Source organism: Rhea pennata, chromosome 5 (genome assembly GCF_028389875.1).
Source record: "Rhea pennata isolate bPtePen1 chromosome 5, bPtePen1.pri, whole genome shotgun sequence".
Classification (NCBI taxonomy): Eukaryota; Metazoa; Chordata; class Aves; order Rheiformes; family Rheidae; genus Rhea; species Rhea pennata.
This window is the reverse complement of record NC_084667.1, coordinates 24438560-24458047: the sequence shown is the minus strand read 5'-3', so window position 1 is coordinate 24458047 and position 19488 is coordinate 24438560. Positions and strand designations below refer to the sequence as shown.

General features: G+C 36.9%; 1 protein-coding gene across 3 annotated transcripts; it reads right to left on the bottom strand.

The window, feature by feature from the left end:
• Nucleotides 1-421: 421 nt before the first annotated feature.
• On the bottom strand, nt 422-18537 carry LOC134140931 (actin, alpha skeletal muscle B). 3 transcript variants are annotated; one of them, XM_062576681.1, is made up of 9 exons: nt 18434-18536; nt 15279-15425; nt 13327-13455; nt 9171-9281; nt 6867-6951; nt 5427-5588; nt 4660-4851; nt 3158-3339; nt 422-1369 (listed from the first exon to the last, which is right to left on the bottom strand). In XM_062576681.1, exons 2-9 carry the CDS (start codon nt 15405-15407, stop codon nt 1226-1228), a joined length of 1134 nt encoding a protein of 377 aa, XP_062432665.1. In that variant the 5' UTR covers nt 15408-15425; nt 18434-18536; the 3' UTR covers nt 422-1225. The 3 variants fall into 3 exon arrangements, with proteins under 3 accessions (XP_062432665.1, XP_062432666.1, XP_062432667.1); XM_062576682.1 differs by lacking the exon at nt 18434-18536 and adding an exon at nt 18257-18353; XM_062576683.1 differs by lacking the exon at nt 13327-13455 and having other exon boundaries at nt 18434-18537.
• Between the last annotated feature and the right edge of the window lie 951 nt (nt 18538-19488).

Genomic DNA, 19488 nt, shown 5'->3' with positions numbered 1-19488 from the left:
GTCACTATGTGCTTAAGCCTCACAAATATTCATTTATATAAAAGCATATACCTTATCTGCTACTCCATAGTGTAAGAACTTGACAGGTTTAATTTAAATTATGAAACATACATTAAGCCTTACATCAGCATCAATTCAGAATCTACGGCTTGCAGAATCACATAGAATGAACTTGCCTGATATTTGAAACATATGACCTTTATAGCTGGCTCTCGCCCTCACACAGAACATTATGAAATTTTCTCATACAAGCAGATACAAGTTTTACAGAAGCTATGAAACAATTCTGTTTTCATTTAAAAGTTGCTTATTTAGAATGCTCAGGGGACTGAAAGTTTTCAGAATAAAATTATAACAATAATAATTTCTATGTTTAACAGATAGTATAGTCAGTATGAAATTAATGTAAGCCACATCAGCCTTACATGGATAATTACACTTTTATTGATCCATTAAGCCCAGAATATTTTGATAACATATTTAGAAGATGATTTACTCAGTAATCATTAGCTTAGCATGGCACAGAGATCACAAAAGCAAGTAAATGAAACATCACTTAGCTGCATAGGAAAAAGGGAGATGAAGAACAGTAATGCAACAATTAACCCGTTACATGTAAGCACAAAAAAGTACCGTAGTTTGCTGAAACTCTTCACTGATGGGAAATGGTGGTCAGAGGGAGACAGAGGTCTCCTGCCAAACAATTACAGGATACAAGTGAAAGAAATTCACACAAGTTGTACTGAAAGAACACATACGTATTGGTACCCATCCCCTTAGTAAAATCCTGTGTACCGCTTAACTGCAGAAAATAAACACACGGTGCCTAGATGCTGCATATCGTTTGGGCTTGAAAGAATTGCCTGTTATGTGCAGGCTTCAGATTTGCCATCAATTAGTGGAGACTACCGTACAGCAGTACTGCGTGCTAACTCCTGAATGGCAGTGCAATGCTTAAAAATTCTTGGCAGAGTGAGGCTGAAGAAGTTAAGTGCTACATAAATGCATAACTATTGTTATTAATCTTGGAAGCCCCTCAAGAAATGTTAGTCCCACTTCAGCATTAAAAATTAGAAGTAATATACTAATTAGCATGACACCCACGTAGTGCATTTTATAGCAGGTAGGAGATAGTAAATCCATGTAGTTCCCTCAGAGATGAATGAGGGCAGATGATGTGTAGAGAAATGGCACGCTTAGCACCGACAATAAATGAAGGAAGCATTCAAAAGCACTTGCGATGGACAATAGAGGGACCCGCTTCCTCATATTCATCTTTACTGATCCACATTTGCTGAAAGGTGGATAGAGAAGCCAATATTGAACCCCCAATCCAGACAGAGTATTTACGTTCTGGCGGTGCAATCATCTAGAAAAGAAGTGCAATCTGTTGTAAACAAAGTGACAAGTAGATAATGCAATAACATCTCTTTGGATGAAATAACTAGGTAAAAGTCCTCTCATTACACCAGTGCAAATCCACTGCATTAAAGCTGAATTAGAGCACCTAAAATGGAAAAGGCAGCCATATTTTCTGTCTTCACCTCAAGTCAACAGAGCTGCTGTGTTACTGAAAGCAGACAAATATGAAGATGGCCCATAAATTTGATACCAAAACTAAATATATAAGAAAGAAAAATAAAAGATTACCTTAATTGGTCACAAATACAGACTAGTGGGACAACATTGAACAAAATGGTCTGGAGATTTTTTCAAGGATTTTTTTTTTAATTAAAAAAAAAGAAGTTGAAAACAGTTGAGATGCAATGTCCTAGTAAACTAAGCACTAGATGTAGGGCTAAAAGATCTGCAGCCCGTTCTCAGCTTAGCCACCGGCTTGTTAAGAAACATTAGACATACCATTGCTTCTGTGTGTTCCTGTTTCCATTCCCACCACTTGATGTCATGCCTGTTTACAAGACAGTCTGTTACCCGATAAAAAGAGGCTCTGGATTTCACTTTGGGTAGTCAAATAACATGAGAGAGTAACATTGCCTCAACTGACAATAGCACTGCAGTGTCCACAACAAATCCTTCCTCCAAGTCAGTCAGCACAGACCTGACTTAGTCCTGCAGCATGGACACCTACTTGACAGGTCCAAAATGCAGGCAATTTTACATTAAGACTCCAGAGCTATTTAACATCAGTACATATGCAGCTAAGTACAGATGAAACAATCACATATAATGTTGGAAACTAAATCATGTTAATGTCATTCAAAATCCTCCATATTTTGCCCATTCCAAAATGTTCAAGAACCAACAAAAAGAGACTGCAAATATACCCATAATAATAAATTCTGAGGCCAATCGCTGAAATCACAATTCTGCACTCCAGTCTGATATATCTGCATTGGTCTGTGTCATTACACAAAGAAAGATGATAATAAAGGACCACTAAATCCTGTCCTTTTCTCCATATACCATAACTTCTACTCATTAATGAAGCAAAGCAATTGTGCAGTTGGAAAACAATAGCATACAGAGAGGCTGCTTCTAGACTGGCGTGCAAGAGCACTCTAAGTGCAGCCTAGTGTACTCTAAGCTATATGTTGTATTGTGTCCAAGCTGGAAGGGTCCTTTCAAATAGTTAACAAGGTGTCTCTCTTGCATGCTGCTGGGTTTTGGAATTTATTAGTAAAGAAGTCTTCTCCTGTAGCTGTATATACAATCTACTCCACTGAAACTTCTTTCACCTTCTTCACTAATGACTTTATAGTTAAGGGTTAAAGTCCCAGTAGCTTCTGAAGTTACTTCTGGCCCCCTTTGGTATTTACAGCTCCGTCCTCTCTACTTTTTTCCCTACCTCTTTTGTTTTTCCTTTGGTCTCAATTCTTTTCTCCCTCTTATCCCTATCTCATTGGAATCTTACAAAACTCTTCAACTGTTGTTTCAAATTTCCTTTAAATGACCTCACCAACTCCCATTCTTTCAGCAACCCTCTTTACTCTAGTAGCTCTCAAATGACTCTTTCAATCTGCTTTGGCTAGTAAGAGGAAAAAAGGTATGAAGCAACTTGTCTGAGGCCTAGCTCTGCTAACTTCAGGGCTTCTTAAGCAAGTTTTGGATGTTCCCTTATGGATATTTTTAGATTTGTTTGTAAGATCTAACTTTCCAACAAAAGAAGAGTATGTGCAAGTGTTAATATAAGTATTACCTTAATCTTCATAGTACTTGGAGCCAACGCTGTAATCTCTTTCTGCATACGGTCACCAATACCAGGATACATTGTGGTTCCACCAGAGAGAACATTATTAGCATAAAGATCCTTACGGATGTCAATATCACATTTCATAATGCTGTTATAAGTGGTTTCATGGACACCTGCAGATTCCATCCCTGTATGGAAATAAGTTTTCAACATGTTGTTTCTGAATAGCAAGGAACCTGCTTCTCTACATCCCCTTCTTTTTATCATTGTTAAAATGACAGGAAGATTCATTAGTCCAAGCTCATTTTTTCACCTGTATATGTCTCCCTTAATAAAATCCAAGAAAAAAGCTACAAGATACTTGGGAGAAGAAGGAGAAACAGACAGAACATACTCCCCATGTTCATCTTAGCACAGGACAAGATTAAATTATACAAGCAAAATATACTTGAGAAGAAGAAAGATCTCCAGCATGTTTTGTTACTGAGTTATTTACTTCAACAGGTAAAAAAGAAATGAGATGTTCTTGCAATTGTTTGTCATTCTTGTAACCTTCTATCACGCTGTTAGCTAGAATATTCCAGTGGGCTACTTTAATTTTGATGTGTCAGCTTAACTAAAATTTCAGTACAGTTAGGATAACTTATAGTAGCATTTTTCACTAAAGAAGAGGACCAGAAAAGATAAAGGACTGGAAGTAAAATTTGAACATTAACAACTATTTTTATAGCTTAACTTAACACACTCATTTTGACAAAGACGTGATCCAAGATGTGCTCCAGAAAATCCTGGTTTCTAGAGCCATGTTTCTGCTACTGATCATTGTTTAGGCTCAACCCTGATTCCTGAAACACATCTGGTAGCCAAATTCCTTCATCTATTAAGGAGAATTTCCATAAATCTCACTCTGACTGATGTTCAGATATAGAACTTGAACCATACTAATGCTACATACAAACAGAGCTGGATGTGCCATCTAGTTTAATGGAAACGGTGCTGAACCACCTGTACGATTTGCACATAAAATGTCAGTTATCCACTGAATAAGATGGGAATTTTGACATTATAGATAAAACTGGAGATAAAAATACACGATCTGATTTTGTATATTTAAGTTACATATTAACATAATAAATTGATATACAGAAGCAGTGTCTAGATACATAACCAACATAAGCAGCACTGTGCAGCTATAAATCAGCCAGTCAATACAAAAAACACAATCTTCTGAGAGTGCTCTGAACGCTATCTTAAAAACTCCTTTGCATTTATAGAAGTTGAAACTGTTTTAGAATTTTGATATTTCTAAACTGACAGGCATCTTTGTCCAGCAGCTGCATTTATAGTTGCTAAAGAACTAATCTGATTAAGCCAATAGAAGCTGCATGTTTCTAAGGACATTTAAGAATAAACCTCTAAGCCCCTACAGCTGAAGGCTTCTCTTATATTTTAACAAAGTATTCTTTTCATATCCTGTCAAGCCCTTAGAAATAAAAGGTCTGCCCCACCTATAAAGGATGGCTGGAAGAGTGTTTCTGGGCATCGGAATCGTTCATTTCCAATGGTGATGACTTGTCCATCAGGAAGCTCATAGCTCTTTTCAAGAGAGGAAGAGGAAGCAGCAGTTGCCATTTCATTTTCAAAATCCAAAGCCACATAACAAAGCTTCTCCTTTATATCCCTCACAATCTCCCGTTCCGCTGCAGATACAGACAACAAGTTTTATCAACATATAGTATGACACTAGGATACACCAACCTTCTCATACATGCTTCTGCACATGCACGAAGGCTACGTGGTCTGTTAGATTCTGACACTGACCTCTCTGTTGTCTCAACTAAAATACTTTCTCTTTCCATTACAAAATTTCTCTCAGCTGCAAAAAAAAAAATACATACTACTGTACTACAGATCATTGTAGAGATTAAGTCACGTTTATGCCACAAAACCTTTATCAAATCTCCACAGGTTCATTCATCACTAACTACCAACTTTGCTCCTTTGTGTGTGAAACAGTTATGATCAACTGCAACCATTAGTTAAATTTCTTGATGATGCAAGATTTCCTGGTAAGGTAGCAGCCTCATCCTTGATGCACAACATATTTTCTGAATGTCTTAGCCAGGGGAATCCCACTAGCTAACATGAACTGTTTTTCTCTGGGCTATCTGCTGACAAGGATTTTGCTACATCTTACCAGGTACATGCTTCCAGCATAACAGGACAACTAACAGAGCAAGCGCATGCAAGGTGCGTACAAAATACGACTTATTACCAGTGGTGACAAAAGAGTAGCCTCTCTCTGTAAGGATTTTCATGAGATAATCAGTCAGGTCTCTGCCTGCGAGATCCAGTCTCATAATGGCGTGAGGCAAGGCATAACCCTCATAGATAGGCACATTGTGTGTGACACCATCCCCAGAATCCAAAACTATTCCTGAAAAGGAAAAAAGAAAAAAAGAAAAAAAAGAAAAGAAGCTGACTATTTTCCACTAATATAAAATCTCTATATTCTCCATATTCTAAACTGAAACATACAAACAAATAAAGATGCTCTCATGACAATTCCTTCTATCATTTTTATAACTAGAGATCTGTGTCTGTGAGATGAAATTGTTAGCATAAATTAAGTGACAATTGCTTTGGGGGGAAAAAAACATGAAACATTCAGCAATTTGATTGTATTGTTCTTGCTGAACAGATGCTAACAATAACGATCTTATATGTATACATAGTATTTCATTTCAGAAGATCCCTTGCATTTTATACACATAATATAAAAATTGTGTATAAAAATCTGTATACTATTAAAATAAACCACCCCATTAGGGAAAATACAACAATGGTTTATCAGTGCACAGCGATGCTACTTATATATTTGGGTAGGAAGTGAAGTATATGTTTTCCACTCAAAATGAATAAAAGTTTCTGATATCAAAAATGCATACAAACAGTTGAATTTTAAACATTAAACAATTTATGACAGTTCTTAATTCCTGTAATTCAGTGATCTTTTTTCACAAAATTAGATTTTGGCATCTGGCTGCATGGTATTTTATTTTATTTTTTTTTCAAAGTATATCAAGACCCAAGGGTTGCTAGGAAGTAATTTATGGTCTTAATGCTTGATCAGATTCTAAATTTCTAAATGGCAATGAGAAAAGATCTCCATGCTAATTCTAATGATCACTTAACAGCCAACATCAAGTTAGGCAATTGAAATTCAACGCTTAAACTAAATATTTTCATTTACCTTTTAAAGGGGTATTTTCCAGTGATTGGGAACAGAGCTTAACAATAAAGATATGTCTGAAGTGAGTAAGAAGGAACTGTGGGCTTGAAATAATCAGTTAAGATACAGTTTCCTTCTATGCTGGGCAATTAAGAGCAGTATTAAACTGTATCATCTTTCATCAGTACACACACACACACACACACACACTTTATATTCACAACAGAAATGTTCATACAGCTAAGCAGTAGTGACCTGAGCTTTTGGAGTAGAAAGACGTAAGATCTCTATCCATAACTGCTATGAAGCTGCAAATAGCCGAGAGGTACTTGTGCAGCATAGTGGGAAACGCTCGGCTTCCAGAGCGATCGGTTCTTCCGAACACGTAGCTGGTGCACCCTAGTCAGCACACAGGCACGTACGCACACACACACGCACGCACACGAAAGACACGCGGACAAGACAACTTCCAGAAAGACTCACCAGTAGTTCTTCCAGATGCATACAGAGACAGCACTGCCTGAATTGCTACATACATGGCCGGCACGTTGAATGTCTCAAACATAATCTGTAATTAAGAATTTGGGTATCTTCAGGATCGACAGTTAAGCGTTAAGAAGAGGTGGTAATTCTGCCATACAGTTACCAGTCCTGAGTACTCTCTTGACCTGACCTGTGGTTCTTCTGTGAGGAGTGCACTGTTTTCATCAGGATTTAATAAAAATCACTTAACTCAGTGGATGTCTTTCCATTAACCTCAGACCACTAGGTCAGGTTTTTACTGATAATATTAATTGAAGATGACACTTCTCCTTGGGATAACTTTTCTACTTTGATGGCAGGATTACAACAATGCAGCAGTTTGAAATATTAAAGATCTATTGAATATGCAGCTGGAAACCATGAGAAACAGTCTGATCTCTTCCTGTCTCAAGGAAGAATCAGCCACTCCTGAAAGTTTTTGCTCTGTCTCAAAAATTCCACCACTGGAGTATTCCCAGATTCCTCCAGCAAACAACTCTAATGATACACTATCCATAGTATTGGGGGGAGGAGGGGAGGGTCTTGGTTTCTGGCTAAAACCTCGCTTGCTGTAGCTTAAACCCGTTAGAATTCTTTTGGTCCCCACAAAATGTAGTAACTTAATTTCTTCTCTCTTTATGGCAATCTTAACATGTTTTCCACTGTCTTCTCTGCTCTAAAAAGCCCCAGTACTTCCCATCTTCTGCATCAGTCCATTGCAATTTCATCTGAGTTGGTGGAATAACATTCATTTTCAACTGGACTTTCGCAGGAGCTCTCCTAAGTAAAACCATTAAGGGCATGCAGTGAATTAACACACTCCGGAGAGAGCAACATGTGCCCTAAACTTCCTTGAATAAATGCTATCTACCCTCTAGCAGTGTTACCCCATAACTAGCCGAACTGCTATGACAACATATCACCACTGCACCTTTCAAAAGTCTGTAAGTACAGTGACCAAAGTCAGTGAGTTAAACTCAGACTTACAGATTACATAAGTGTTATCTTTACCAGTGATGTATGTTTTTGTATGCTTTCAATTAAAGAATACATTAATTATTGATATTTTATAGTTTATGTAATGAATTTAATGTAATAAGTGATAAACAGTAAGTCTTTTTAAAAAATCTTGAAAATAGGATTTATCATTACAACAATATAATGACAAAGAAACAGTCACAGACATGTCTACTGCATAAACCACATTTTCTGCTTGTTACAAAGTAGTTTTCTTAATTTTTGATCGTTTATCATTTCCCAGTTGTATTATTTCCCAGTAATATGTGCCATCAACCTCACAACTTAATTAGTTTATTTACTCTGTTGCTAAATTGATGTATAATCTTTGTATTAGATATATGCCAAAAGTATGCACATGGAAAGTGCAGAGCCACATTCAATTCTCCCTAGTGATTTTAAATCTCTATCTGTATTTAAATCACATTTACTGGTCATTACATCACCAGTTAAAGTTATAATATGGACTTTTGAAAGAAAGTTGCTCTAATATAATAATATAAGCCTCTGGTGTCTACTTTCGCTTCTGAAATTAATTTGCTACATCAGAGACTAGACGTGTCACAGGCAGAAATATTTAGCAAAGCATCATTTAAGATCGAATGCTTTTAGACCAATCCATTTCCCCAAGTGTGTACAAAGACTCCATTTTTTTGAGCACTTTCTCCCTGATTCCCAATGAGATGCTTCAGTTCGAGTTCTACAACATCTGTACATCTGTATATGATGGGCTTTAAAAATGTCTTTATTCAAATCTTCAAAAAAATCCACTCTTGATCTAATAGCTGGCATTCTGTTGGATGCAAAAGTGTGTAAAGCTACAGTCTTCAGGATAGAAAGCAGGAGTTGCTACAGCATGGGCTGGGCTATTACAAATGAGCATCCTCTGTAGCCTGAGATAGGCACATAACAAGTGTCGTTGATCTAAACTCACACCAGTGTGATTCAGCCACTTTCCACACTTTCCCCCATAGTGAATTAAGAACACACACACTCTTCTGAACTTACTTAAAGCTTTTAAGAGAGAAAACATTTTACAGCCGTCCAGAGAACTGATATTGCATGAGCAGCAGAAACATCAGCTCTCTCATCATGGCTTAACCACTGCACCCTGATATTAACTTTAAGAAATTATTTTCCAGATTAAGAAGAAAGTTGAACATCCAGTCCAGGACTATCGATATTTTGGATGCTTCTGTGCAAAAGTGATCCGCAGCAAAACGTTCCCACATGGTAACAGACAATTACCTGCGTCATTTTTTCACGGTTGGCCTTAGGATTCAAGGGAGCCTCAGTCAGCAGGACTGGGTGTTCTTCCGGTGCAACACGAAGTTCATTATAGAAAGAATGATGCCAAATCTAAAATGAAAGGTCAGTTTAGAAAAATGTTCTGCAAAAGAATCTGTCCACATGACAGAATTACAGAGAAAGCTTTTCAGCTTCACAAAGCTTCCCAGATACAGTCTCAGTAAATTTTATATGATTTTATAATTGTATATAACACATATACACAATTGTATCTGGCATATAAACGTATGTGTATATATACACATGCAAACATGTTACTAGTTACATAAAAACACATTAAAATGGAGAAAAAGCATGGAAGAGTGAAACAGCCAAATTCTGCTCTATTTTAGGGGGAAAAAAAAGAAAGAAAAAAGAGTTACTATTGAATGTAATAACAGAATATAACCTACACAATGGAGTCCCTCCAATGAGGGACAATGAATTGTAAGCCTCTACTAAGATGGTCTTTGTATAACTAATAATTTCTACGGAAGTGAAAGGGCCTCTTTGCCTCAGAGTATTTCATTCAGTAAATCTTGGATCAAATTCTCTTTATAGACTAAATGTATTAGCCACAGTCTATAAAGTACTATAGTATTTTTCATGGTGGAAGGTGCTACCTGCATCAAACATCACTGGCTTTCATTGTTCACCTGACATAGGATATTTTAATGGGTAACTTATTTAATAAATATCCTTGAGACATTATTATATTCCAAAAATGAACTTAAGTGAAAAAAAAGATCTTATCTAAACTAAAGCCTACCGTCTCAAAAGTCTACAGCCATCCAGAGCTGGAATTATTGGTTATGAAAATTATCAGCCCTAAAAATGCAAATCCCTCTCAATTCCCTAAAAATTAGATGTTTCCAGAACTGGGATTTGGGATAGAGGTCATCTCCTATTTGAAGATTCAAAACAAAAGGCAGGAATAAGTTCTGTAAAACAGAAGGTAGCAATGCAAAATTTTAAAAAAGGAAAACGTATGTTAGATGTAAGGTGAAGAAAAAGTCCACAATTTCAGATAGGAAAGAAGTGACTAAAGGATAAAGGGAAACCTCTTTCCTTTTAGAAGTTAAAGGTTTAGAGCCTTTTAGAGGCTCACATAATTAGAAATTACTGAAGATTTGTGCAGTGAGGAACAATCCAGTACCAGTAAAGCAGAACGCTGTCAAGACCTTTATCATTTTGCAGACGTTTCTCAGTATCAGGCACGATTAGGCACTATACAGACTATAGATCTGATCTGATGACAACTTATATTCCCCACACACAAAAAAAAAGTGTTGTTTTTTATAGGTCATAAGAATTAAATTTAAGCCGCAGGTACAACAGCACAGAGAAATTACCAAGGAAGGATTATTCCAACACTTGCTATAAACATTTATGTAGTCATCAGAGCCAGAAAATGTTCGTTCTAATGCTTTCCCTCCCATACATTATCAGTTCAGTTGCTGTGAACAAATTAATAGTGATGTACAGTGCCCTGCACTATTATCTACTGGAAAAGAGAGCAGTCCAAATTTGAATATTGTGAACTGAAGCACATGAGAAGAATAATGCTTCGTTTCATTGCCCACACATTCTACTTGGGATTCACAGGAACGTCTACGCACCCCGCAGCATCCTCGCTCGCTTTCTCTCACACTCATGCACCCATATTCACACACTCATACTTATTCACATCTAAACTTTCGGCGACCCCCTCTTTTGTAATATGGAGATGGTTGGGCACTGCACTACTATGTTTTTGTCTCGTTTTGGGCACATTGCCCAGTAACTCGTTTCTTCCATACTATGGAGTTTTCAATACTGTTATTTGCAAGCCTTCAAAAGAAATTCATGGTTCAGGTCACAATCATGAAGCTGGTTTAAAATTATGGAAAAATATATTTACGTACATAAAAGATATTCCCTTAGCTTCAAAACTTTAAGAACTGAATTTCAGAACTTCGTATGTGTGTGTGTGTGTGTGTGTGTGTGTGTGTGTTTTATAGAACTTCAGTGGAAGTTGAGATTTTCGTGTAATTATGTGACTGAATCAGGGAAGCTCACAAAAAAACATTTTTTCTATATTTGCAAAAAAATTGCAAAAGTTAGCAAAGCTGTTCTACTTTTGCCTCTTTTCTACTATCTTTCTCTCACAGTGCTTCCTTTTGTTCCCTGTTTCTTGCTCATTGCTTATTTACTTAAAAATTGTCTTCACTTTCCATCCCACTCTCCTCCTAGTCTCAGCAAGTAGTCTAAGCACAATTCACTTTTGAGGCATCTTTGATAACTACTGCATTTTACAAACTAAATGTCAGAACAAAGTGAGTTTTGCCTGAAGACCCATTTTCACAGGTAGTTCTTTTACCCATTTCAGTGCCAGACTGACAAAGAGTAACCTATAAGAACCCATATAATATCTGATAATTATTACTGAATTACATACAACACTGCCTGAAATTTCCCCCTCTGAACACTCTTGGAGACTCTGTGCCTGAAAACGATCAATCTAGCCGTAAGGCCATCTCAATGCCAAAACGCACATGCCACTTTTTTAACCTTTCTGATACCTTCTCCTGCCTAGATTTTAGATAGTCTGCTCTAGTATTAAGCATTGCCCAGAGAGAGACACACAGTTATGTGCTATATTTGGTACATATTTAGATGTGGAGACCAATCACTGAAGAAAGAACAGAAAACAGTGCCCTACTGCTTCCCCCAATCCTTTTTTTTGTTAAGAAAATATACATTCTTGCTGAATGCAGATAGCAGAATAAATTATCAGGAAGAGTAATATGGCACGTGGTAGACTTTCTACTCCACAGAACAGGCTCAGGCGTCCTCCCAGGAAGCAGTGAAATAATGAAATGCAAATGCTATGCTTCCACCTAGAGGAGTAGGTGGGCAATTTATTTCCAAACAAAACTGAGGAACTTCCATTGCTTCTGTATTAATTTTACTCTGTTCATCTGAGACACTCTGCAATAATCAATTTCAGTTTGTGAACATGATGTAGTAACTAAGTTATGTGATTTTTAGATGTATGGTTTATAGCTGTATGCACTTCACGTCAGCAAGCATGAACACAAAACAGCAGGGGTCCTGTGTCTTCCTTTCAGTGGTATTTTCCACATAAATAGAAGGCAATACTAGAAGTATTTGCTTATGAAATTTTCTTCCCATACCCTTCTACTTGGAGATGACAAAGGACTGAATTGCAAATTTGTTTCTAAAGATGACATACAATATTTCCATATACAGACTCAGATGCTTGCTCCAAAGATCAGGAAATGTGGGACATCAGAGATATTTTGTAGTGTTACAGTGTTGTTAGGGCTTTTGTCTCTCTGGGGTCTGTTAGGACACACCTCGCTGCCTGTGCCTGGTCTGGGACACCCTTAAATGGACATTTCACAAAGAGGTCACCATGCTGGCAGAATGCCAAAAAAAAAAACATGTTTGATGGGGAATAAATAAGCCTTGTCACCATCAGGACATTAAACGATAACTGGAACTGCCAACAGAAAAACACGCTTTGGGGAAAAATCCTATTCCAGACTCTCAAAGAATTAGTATGGGGAGAAGAAGCCAAACTCTGTCTTTTCGTCTTTAACTGACGCCAAGAGAATGTCACGTAGAAGCACAAAATGTGGGCATCACCTACGACCTCACTTGTGTAGGCAAGAAGTAAGGAGGCAAAAATCATCCCTCATCCTCAAGGCTTTTGTTCCTGACCTAAGTAACATATCTTTAATATTTTTCCAGTTCAGCTCGGATTAATTTTTTTCCTGTATTTTTTACTTTAGCCACTTATTGTTCTACCTCAGCTGGAACTTCAAGACTGAATACGGTATGTATAAAAGCATAAATTAATACTGTGTTTTTATAACAGATTGCCAAATCTGGTAAGTAATAAGCACATTTATACTTTTTCCGAGAAAAATAACAACTGTGGAATGTTAAGACCTGATCAACACCTGGACCTCTGTAATAGCATACTGTACCTGTTCTGCAATTACAAACGCTTCAAGGATTTCTCCTTTGATCTGCAGGAAGGTTAATAGCAAATTGTATGTCTTATCTAAGATGATGCTTCAATAAAATTACATTAAAAATAAACACCTACCTTTTCCATGTCATCCCAGTTAGTGATGATTCCATGCTCAATGGGATACTTCAGTGTTAAGATCCCTCTTTTACTCTGTGCTTCATCCCCTACATAGCTGTCTTTTTGACCCATTCCAACCATAACACCCTACAAAGTATAATAGTCTCCTATTAGCTCTATATTTTATAGGTTGATACTTCACATGAACTATTGTATCTGCTATTGTTAAAGCCATTTCAGAATATACTTCCACAAAGCCAAAAACGTACACCAAACTAAAACGTGAATTTACTGATAACCACCTACTCCAGACTAACTCCCGCTATATACGCTCTAGGATGTGCAAGGTATGTGCAACTACTGCCCCTGCGGGAGCCCAGTCAAGGCAGGCATCAGCTAACTCAGTTTCTCCACAAGAGGTGAGCCCTTTGTCACTGTACAACTAAATAAAGCAAAAGACTTATAGGACTTATAGTGCTCCCTAAACGTACTTTATGTATTTGGCTACAAAATGTGTCTAGGCTGTTCCATTACTTCCTTTGAACAGTGAGATTTCCCCTTGCCAGAAGATCTCCTACAACACAGGCAAAATAAAGAACACTTGTTGTTGAAAAAAAAAATGTATTTTGCAAAAGAGCACTCCAGACCCATTAATTTATGTGGAAAAGAAGCAAAATTTTTTAGAAGAAAACTAGTTTATTTAAAAATAGTTTCATTAAATTTGTCTTGTTTGCATTAGTGAGTCTATCATGATTGCCCCAAATAATATTACCAACATATTAGGCACAAAATTATTCAGCAGCTGGCATAGAAATATTTAATTTTTCCATGGATACATTTTAATTTCATGCATTCAGTAATACAGCCACTGAACTGTTTAACTGTGTAAAATTACATGCCAGCTCTAATCATTAATAAAAGCCAGTGCACAGTTTTAGAGGTTAAAGAATGGACATGTTTTCAAGAACTGACATTCAATAACTCATAGAGGTGTTCAAACTATCTTCCACCAAATGCTTAGTATTTTACACCTGTCAAACCAAGTCTATTTATCTCCTTAAAAGAACACAGGCAACTTGAAGGAAGGATTTTTACAGCCCAGAAAAATAAGATCTTAGATACGAATAAAATGAAAATCTGCATCCTATATTTAAAAATGGAACTGTTAGAAGCAATTAAGCAATAAAATCCTTTTCCATTTCAAGAAAAGGTACATTTAGTCTTCCTAGTCCTGAGTTGATAAAGTGATGTGTTAGAGACCTTTTTTGGGAAACTTAACAGGCCCTGTCAGTGCCTGCTGGAACAATAAAGGAGCTTATCACAATTATTCACTTATTGGCTCATGTTAGCAATGCTCTGCCAATCTTATTTTTCCTTTGTATTAATAGTTTTCTAACAAGTAAGAGCCATTAGAAGGACTACAAGCCAAAGAACTTGGACTCCAAAGTGCAAATGTTCAAAGATTTTTACAACTAAGCACAAAACAGGAACAAAAAAACCCTTTCTAATCAGCATAATTTGCATGATGCTGACAAACTGCTGTGAGATTAGGATTTTCAGTTACTGATCAGTATTTACAATGGAGGATCATGCAATATTAGAAACCTGCATATACATACTATAACATTTTTGAAAAAGCTAGCAACTATCCCAATCCAAACTGCTCTTTATTTAAATATTCTTTTGATAGGTTTTTTTTTCCGTAAGACATCTTCCTACCAGCAATATAGGCTCACCTTCCTCTGTAGTCAACACCGTACAGTTGATAAACATCCTTTCTAAAGGATTGAGTAGTTTACCTCATAGTATTAAAGACATGCAGCTCAGCCCTCCAGCTTCTAACTAGCTGGATCCCTATAAAGATTGGTGAGGGTTTTGCCTGGATGAGGACAGCACCGATGCTTTACCACTGTTGTATCTAAGTACTAAAAATAAAACCAGACAGCACTATCGCTTTGGTACCAACTGACCTGATGTCGAGGACGTCCAACGATGGATGGAAATACAGCCCTTGGGGCATCATCTCCTGCAAACCCAGCTTTGCAAAGCCCAGAACCATTATCACAAACAAGGGCAGTGGTTTCATCGTCATCACACATAGTGCCTCACAACTTTGGCTGCAAAACAGTAATGTGAGAGAGGTTGGAGGAGCAGATGGAAGGAAACAGGACTCTACGTCATTTAGACAGCAAACTACTTAAAAAAAAAAAGTGTTTTTTTGGGGAAAATAATAAGCCTAAACAGAAGAGTCTATGCCACAACCCAGATCTTGCAAAGCATGTTAAGTGTTCACATAAATCTCAATTTGAACAGGTCTTACTGAAGCAAATTAATCAGGACATTCAGCCTCCATTCCCCAAGTGAAATATTCTCTGATGCAGCCTCACAAAGGCCTGTGATATTCTAGCTTTGTCACCATGGGACAAATTCAGCTAAAGGATATGCATTCATCTCTGCTTGGACTTCAGTAGGTGAAACTCCATCTTTCCCAAGGCAGAATCATTTCTAGATTGTTTGTTAAAAGTGAATTCATTGCATGCATATACCAGATAAAATACGAGTATTGCAGAATACTAAAAATTTATACCAGAAATAATTAAACAAAAAAGTCCCCACATATACTCTTCTCCTAAATCCTCTTCAAGTTTTGTTGCAGTGAGCTGAAGTACAGCCAAACAAATTACCTAGAAAGCAGTTCTGGGAGAGGGATTTGCTTCATTGTTGAGGTCTTTTAGCACTAAATAGTAAATAAGAATTATTGAATATTCATTCCTTCAAATAAAACATTTACTCCCTAATGGCATTTTCAAATTTGAGGGTCATCAATCTTTAACAAACAACTAAAAATAGTCCACGGAGTTTCAGGGAAGTGCTTGTTGTGTGTGTTTAAATGGTAGCTTCTCTGTTAAGTGCTCACTATGGGATCCATTCCATATTTGTAAATGGTAAATACCTTATCAAAGTGGCTATTCTGGGAAATAGAACAAGACGCGGCTGGTACAACTGACCAAAAGCAACTTAACTTCAGCAGCTGGCCAACACATCAGATCAAGTCCTGAACTCCTTGAAATTGGTGGCAAAACTCCCATGGAAGGAGAGCCTGAATTTCATGACGACTCCTGTTTCAGATTCCTTATTTTTAGGACTGTATGATCGCCTCTTTAGGCTGTCAAGAAGAGGGAAACATTTTCTTTTTCCTCCTCTGGCAACTTCACTCAGTAAGGAAGGGTTTTAGGACCTAAAAGCTCTATCTCTGACAATGCAAAAAAGAATTAGACTCCTGTGTCATGAGCTTTCCGACTGAGTGCAACATACTGGGGCAGGCCATTAGCAGGGGCAGACACCATCAGGGTCTTCCCTGTAACCAACTCATGCTGCCCCATTTAGGGAGTTTGATTTTTTCCTCATTTTTTTTCAGAGGATCAGGGCAGTAAAACTTAAGTCTGTGAAGATTTAGAAATAAGATTTTCTCCTAACAGAAAACTGAGCAGTTACTGTATACCTTGCCCCAGTGTTCAGTCCTTTCCCATGTGCTTTATGAAGCAAGACCATGACAAGATTGAATAATAATTCTAATTCTTGTTGATCTGCCTGTAACTGGAAGATTTGTTTTCTTATAATAAAATAACTTTATCACCTAAAATTGTGAACCAAACCATTTTAATGGATGTTTAACTATTAGTGCTAGTAGCAAATATTGCTGAATATTCATTCAACATTTCCATGCACTGTTCATTATTTTCTTCTAAAACCCTAAGGAAAAGGCTGATAGAATGCAGTAAGTCATTTACCAGCATTATTCAACATTCCAGAGTTGTATCCAGCTTCTCACTACCTCAGTGTAAATCTTAACTGTAAGAAATTTCTTAAAAATAAATAAATAAATGCAAGAATTATATCAGATGTTAGAATTCAAAAGCAGAGAAATTCCATCTTTCCCACAAAGCTCTGATGGCTCAGCATTGCTCCTTGCTTCTAAAGAAAACTGAAGACAAAGATGTTAAACCCTTCATGCTAAGAAATAATGTTCCTATATCTATGTATAAATAATATTATTAATACATATATTAAAATACATATATTTTATACACACACACACAATTTTTATGCAAAACTAAGGGTATAGCTGTACCGAAAGAAACAAAATTCCCAGGGAAACCTCAGTTGGATCTTTACAAGTTGCACGTCTGAGTACTGGTAGTGGTCCCATTTACACTTTCATTTAATACTGGTTTCTAGAAAAAACACTGAAACTTACTAATCGAATCAAGGGCTGAATTTGTTCAAGTTATTACACAATCGTAAAGTGAAAGAACTGATTAAGAGTGCTACTTCAAAAAGAAAGAAAGAAAAAGAAAAAACACTAAACCTCCAAACCTTTCCTAGATTGAGTCATCTTAAAGTTGCTGAATTTTCAGGCTTCACCATTTTGATACAACAGCTATTTTGACATTTTTTTCAGCTATTTACTGCTTACCAAATTATTATATTTATGTAGTTTTACCATTCACAAGACTGATATCTGAATTATTTCCAATATAATTATGCATCTAATTTGAAACTTTAAGCCTCTAAGTCTTGCAGAAGTCTGTCCCACAAGAAGGTACTCATTCCTCCTTCCCCCCTAAAAATTTAAGCAAGTCTAGGTAGCACTGAAATTCACAGGGTCATCCATTTTCAAGACTGCATCACTCTAATACAATATATGTATTCTTCTGGTACAAAAAGCTGCAAGGAAACCAAATGTTTGGTTCAATTAAAGTGCACCTTGGGCTCCATCATTACATTTTTTGCTGTTGCTGCTCGTAACTAGCTGTTCAGCTTACATGCAGCAGTTCTTCAAGGTTTCAGATAGATTAAGAAGCTTCCATTGTACACGATTAATCTTTTGAGTGATGAGAAAGCTCTGCAACACTGCATTGCAATAATAAGGACAAACCTGAATCACCTTATATCAGGAGTCCCTTTGGAATGACTTCAAAGGCTGAGGCCAGCAGCATCCAAGCCCACAATTGAGAAAGAGCAAAACGTGTACACATCCCTACATCTCAGACCAAGTTCTGAGTAGAGTGAAGCATTAAAATAATGAACTGTAACACAAAAGACATCTCAGGGTAATACTTACCCAGGAAATGGCGATGATTTGTAAAAGCCTCTTTGTAAATGAAATGATCTCACCTTCCATTACATTTATATCAGCTTCTGGAACGGAGTTCACAGAGTATCTACATGTGTCAAGCCATTTTTGGAAACATTTTTTTTCAGCTTGTGCTTATCACAGTGACAGTATAAACGCCTGGATAAATTAGGGCAGAATTTCTAACAATTCTGGATCCTTTCCCACTCACTAACTTGCTCTGCCTCATGACAAAGGATTTTTTTTTCTCCCTTGAAGACAAAAATCCCTCATGCTAGATGAGTAACAATGGAAAGATTTGTAGGTCCATTCCTGTCACCGGAGACCACTCTCCTTCATTGTAACACAAATAGCTAAGAATAGTTCATTATCATTCTGTCAACAGCCATCTATTAGCTGTTACTAATTACAAAAAGAAAATTCTTACCATGTACAGTACTCATATTTCAACTGTAATGTTATTTGTTTGTGTAGCACAAAGACTGAAAATAGCTGACTTATCTTAATACTTGGGTGACACCATAGCTGAAAACAGGGACTGAATCAGCAATAAGTCATTCAAAAGAGATGAGCAATAACTATTTTACTTACAGCTGAAAGACATCAATTATAAAGGAACATATTGGATTTATATAGCAGTACAGACCTTTACTAGACTAAGAAATACTAAAAAAACCCATCCAAAGAAACAAGCTTACAGGACTTCTCTACAGTGTTAGCAGAGGCTGACAGTACTTTCCCATTCCATGTGAAAAAAGTAAGTGATGCAGAACATCAGACAGATTTTGGTAAATTTTAATTTTGCAAATGCCAAGGACCAATCAATCCCTCTTTCCCACCTGTCATATAACTGTGCAGAAGACCTCATACACAGGAAACCTTGGACCTTAAGCAGATAATTCACTTCATTAACATCTGTTCAGTCAACCTTGTATTTGTCCATCCCCCAAACTGCTACTCTTTTCATTTCCATACTCAGTAAATATAGTCCTCACATTGCATTGCTGATGACAATTAAGCCATCGGAACCATCAGTACCAATC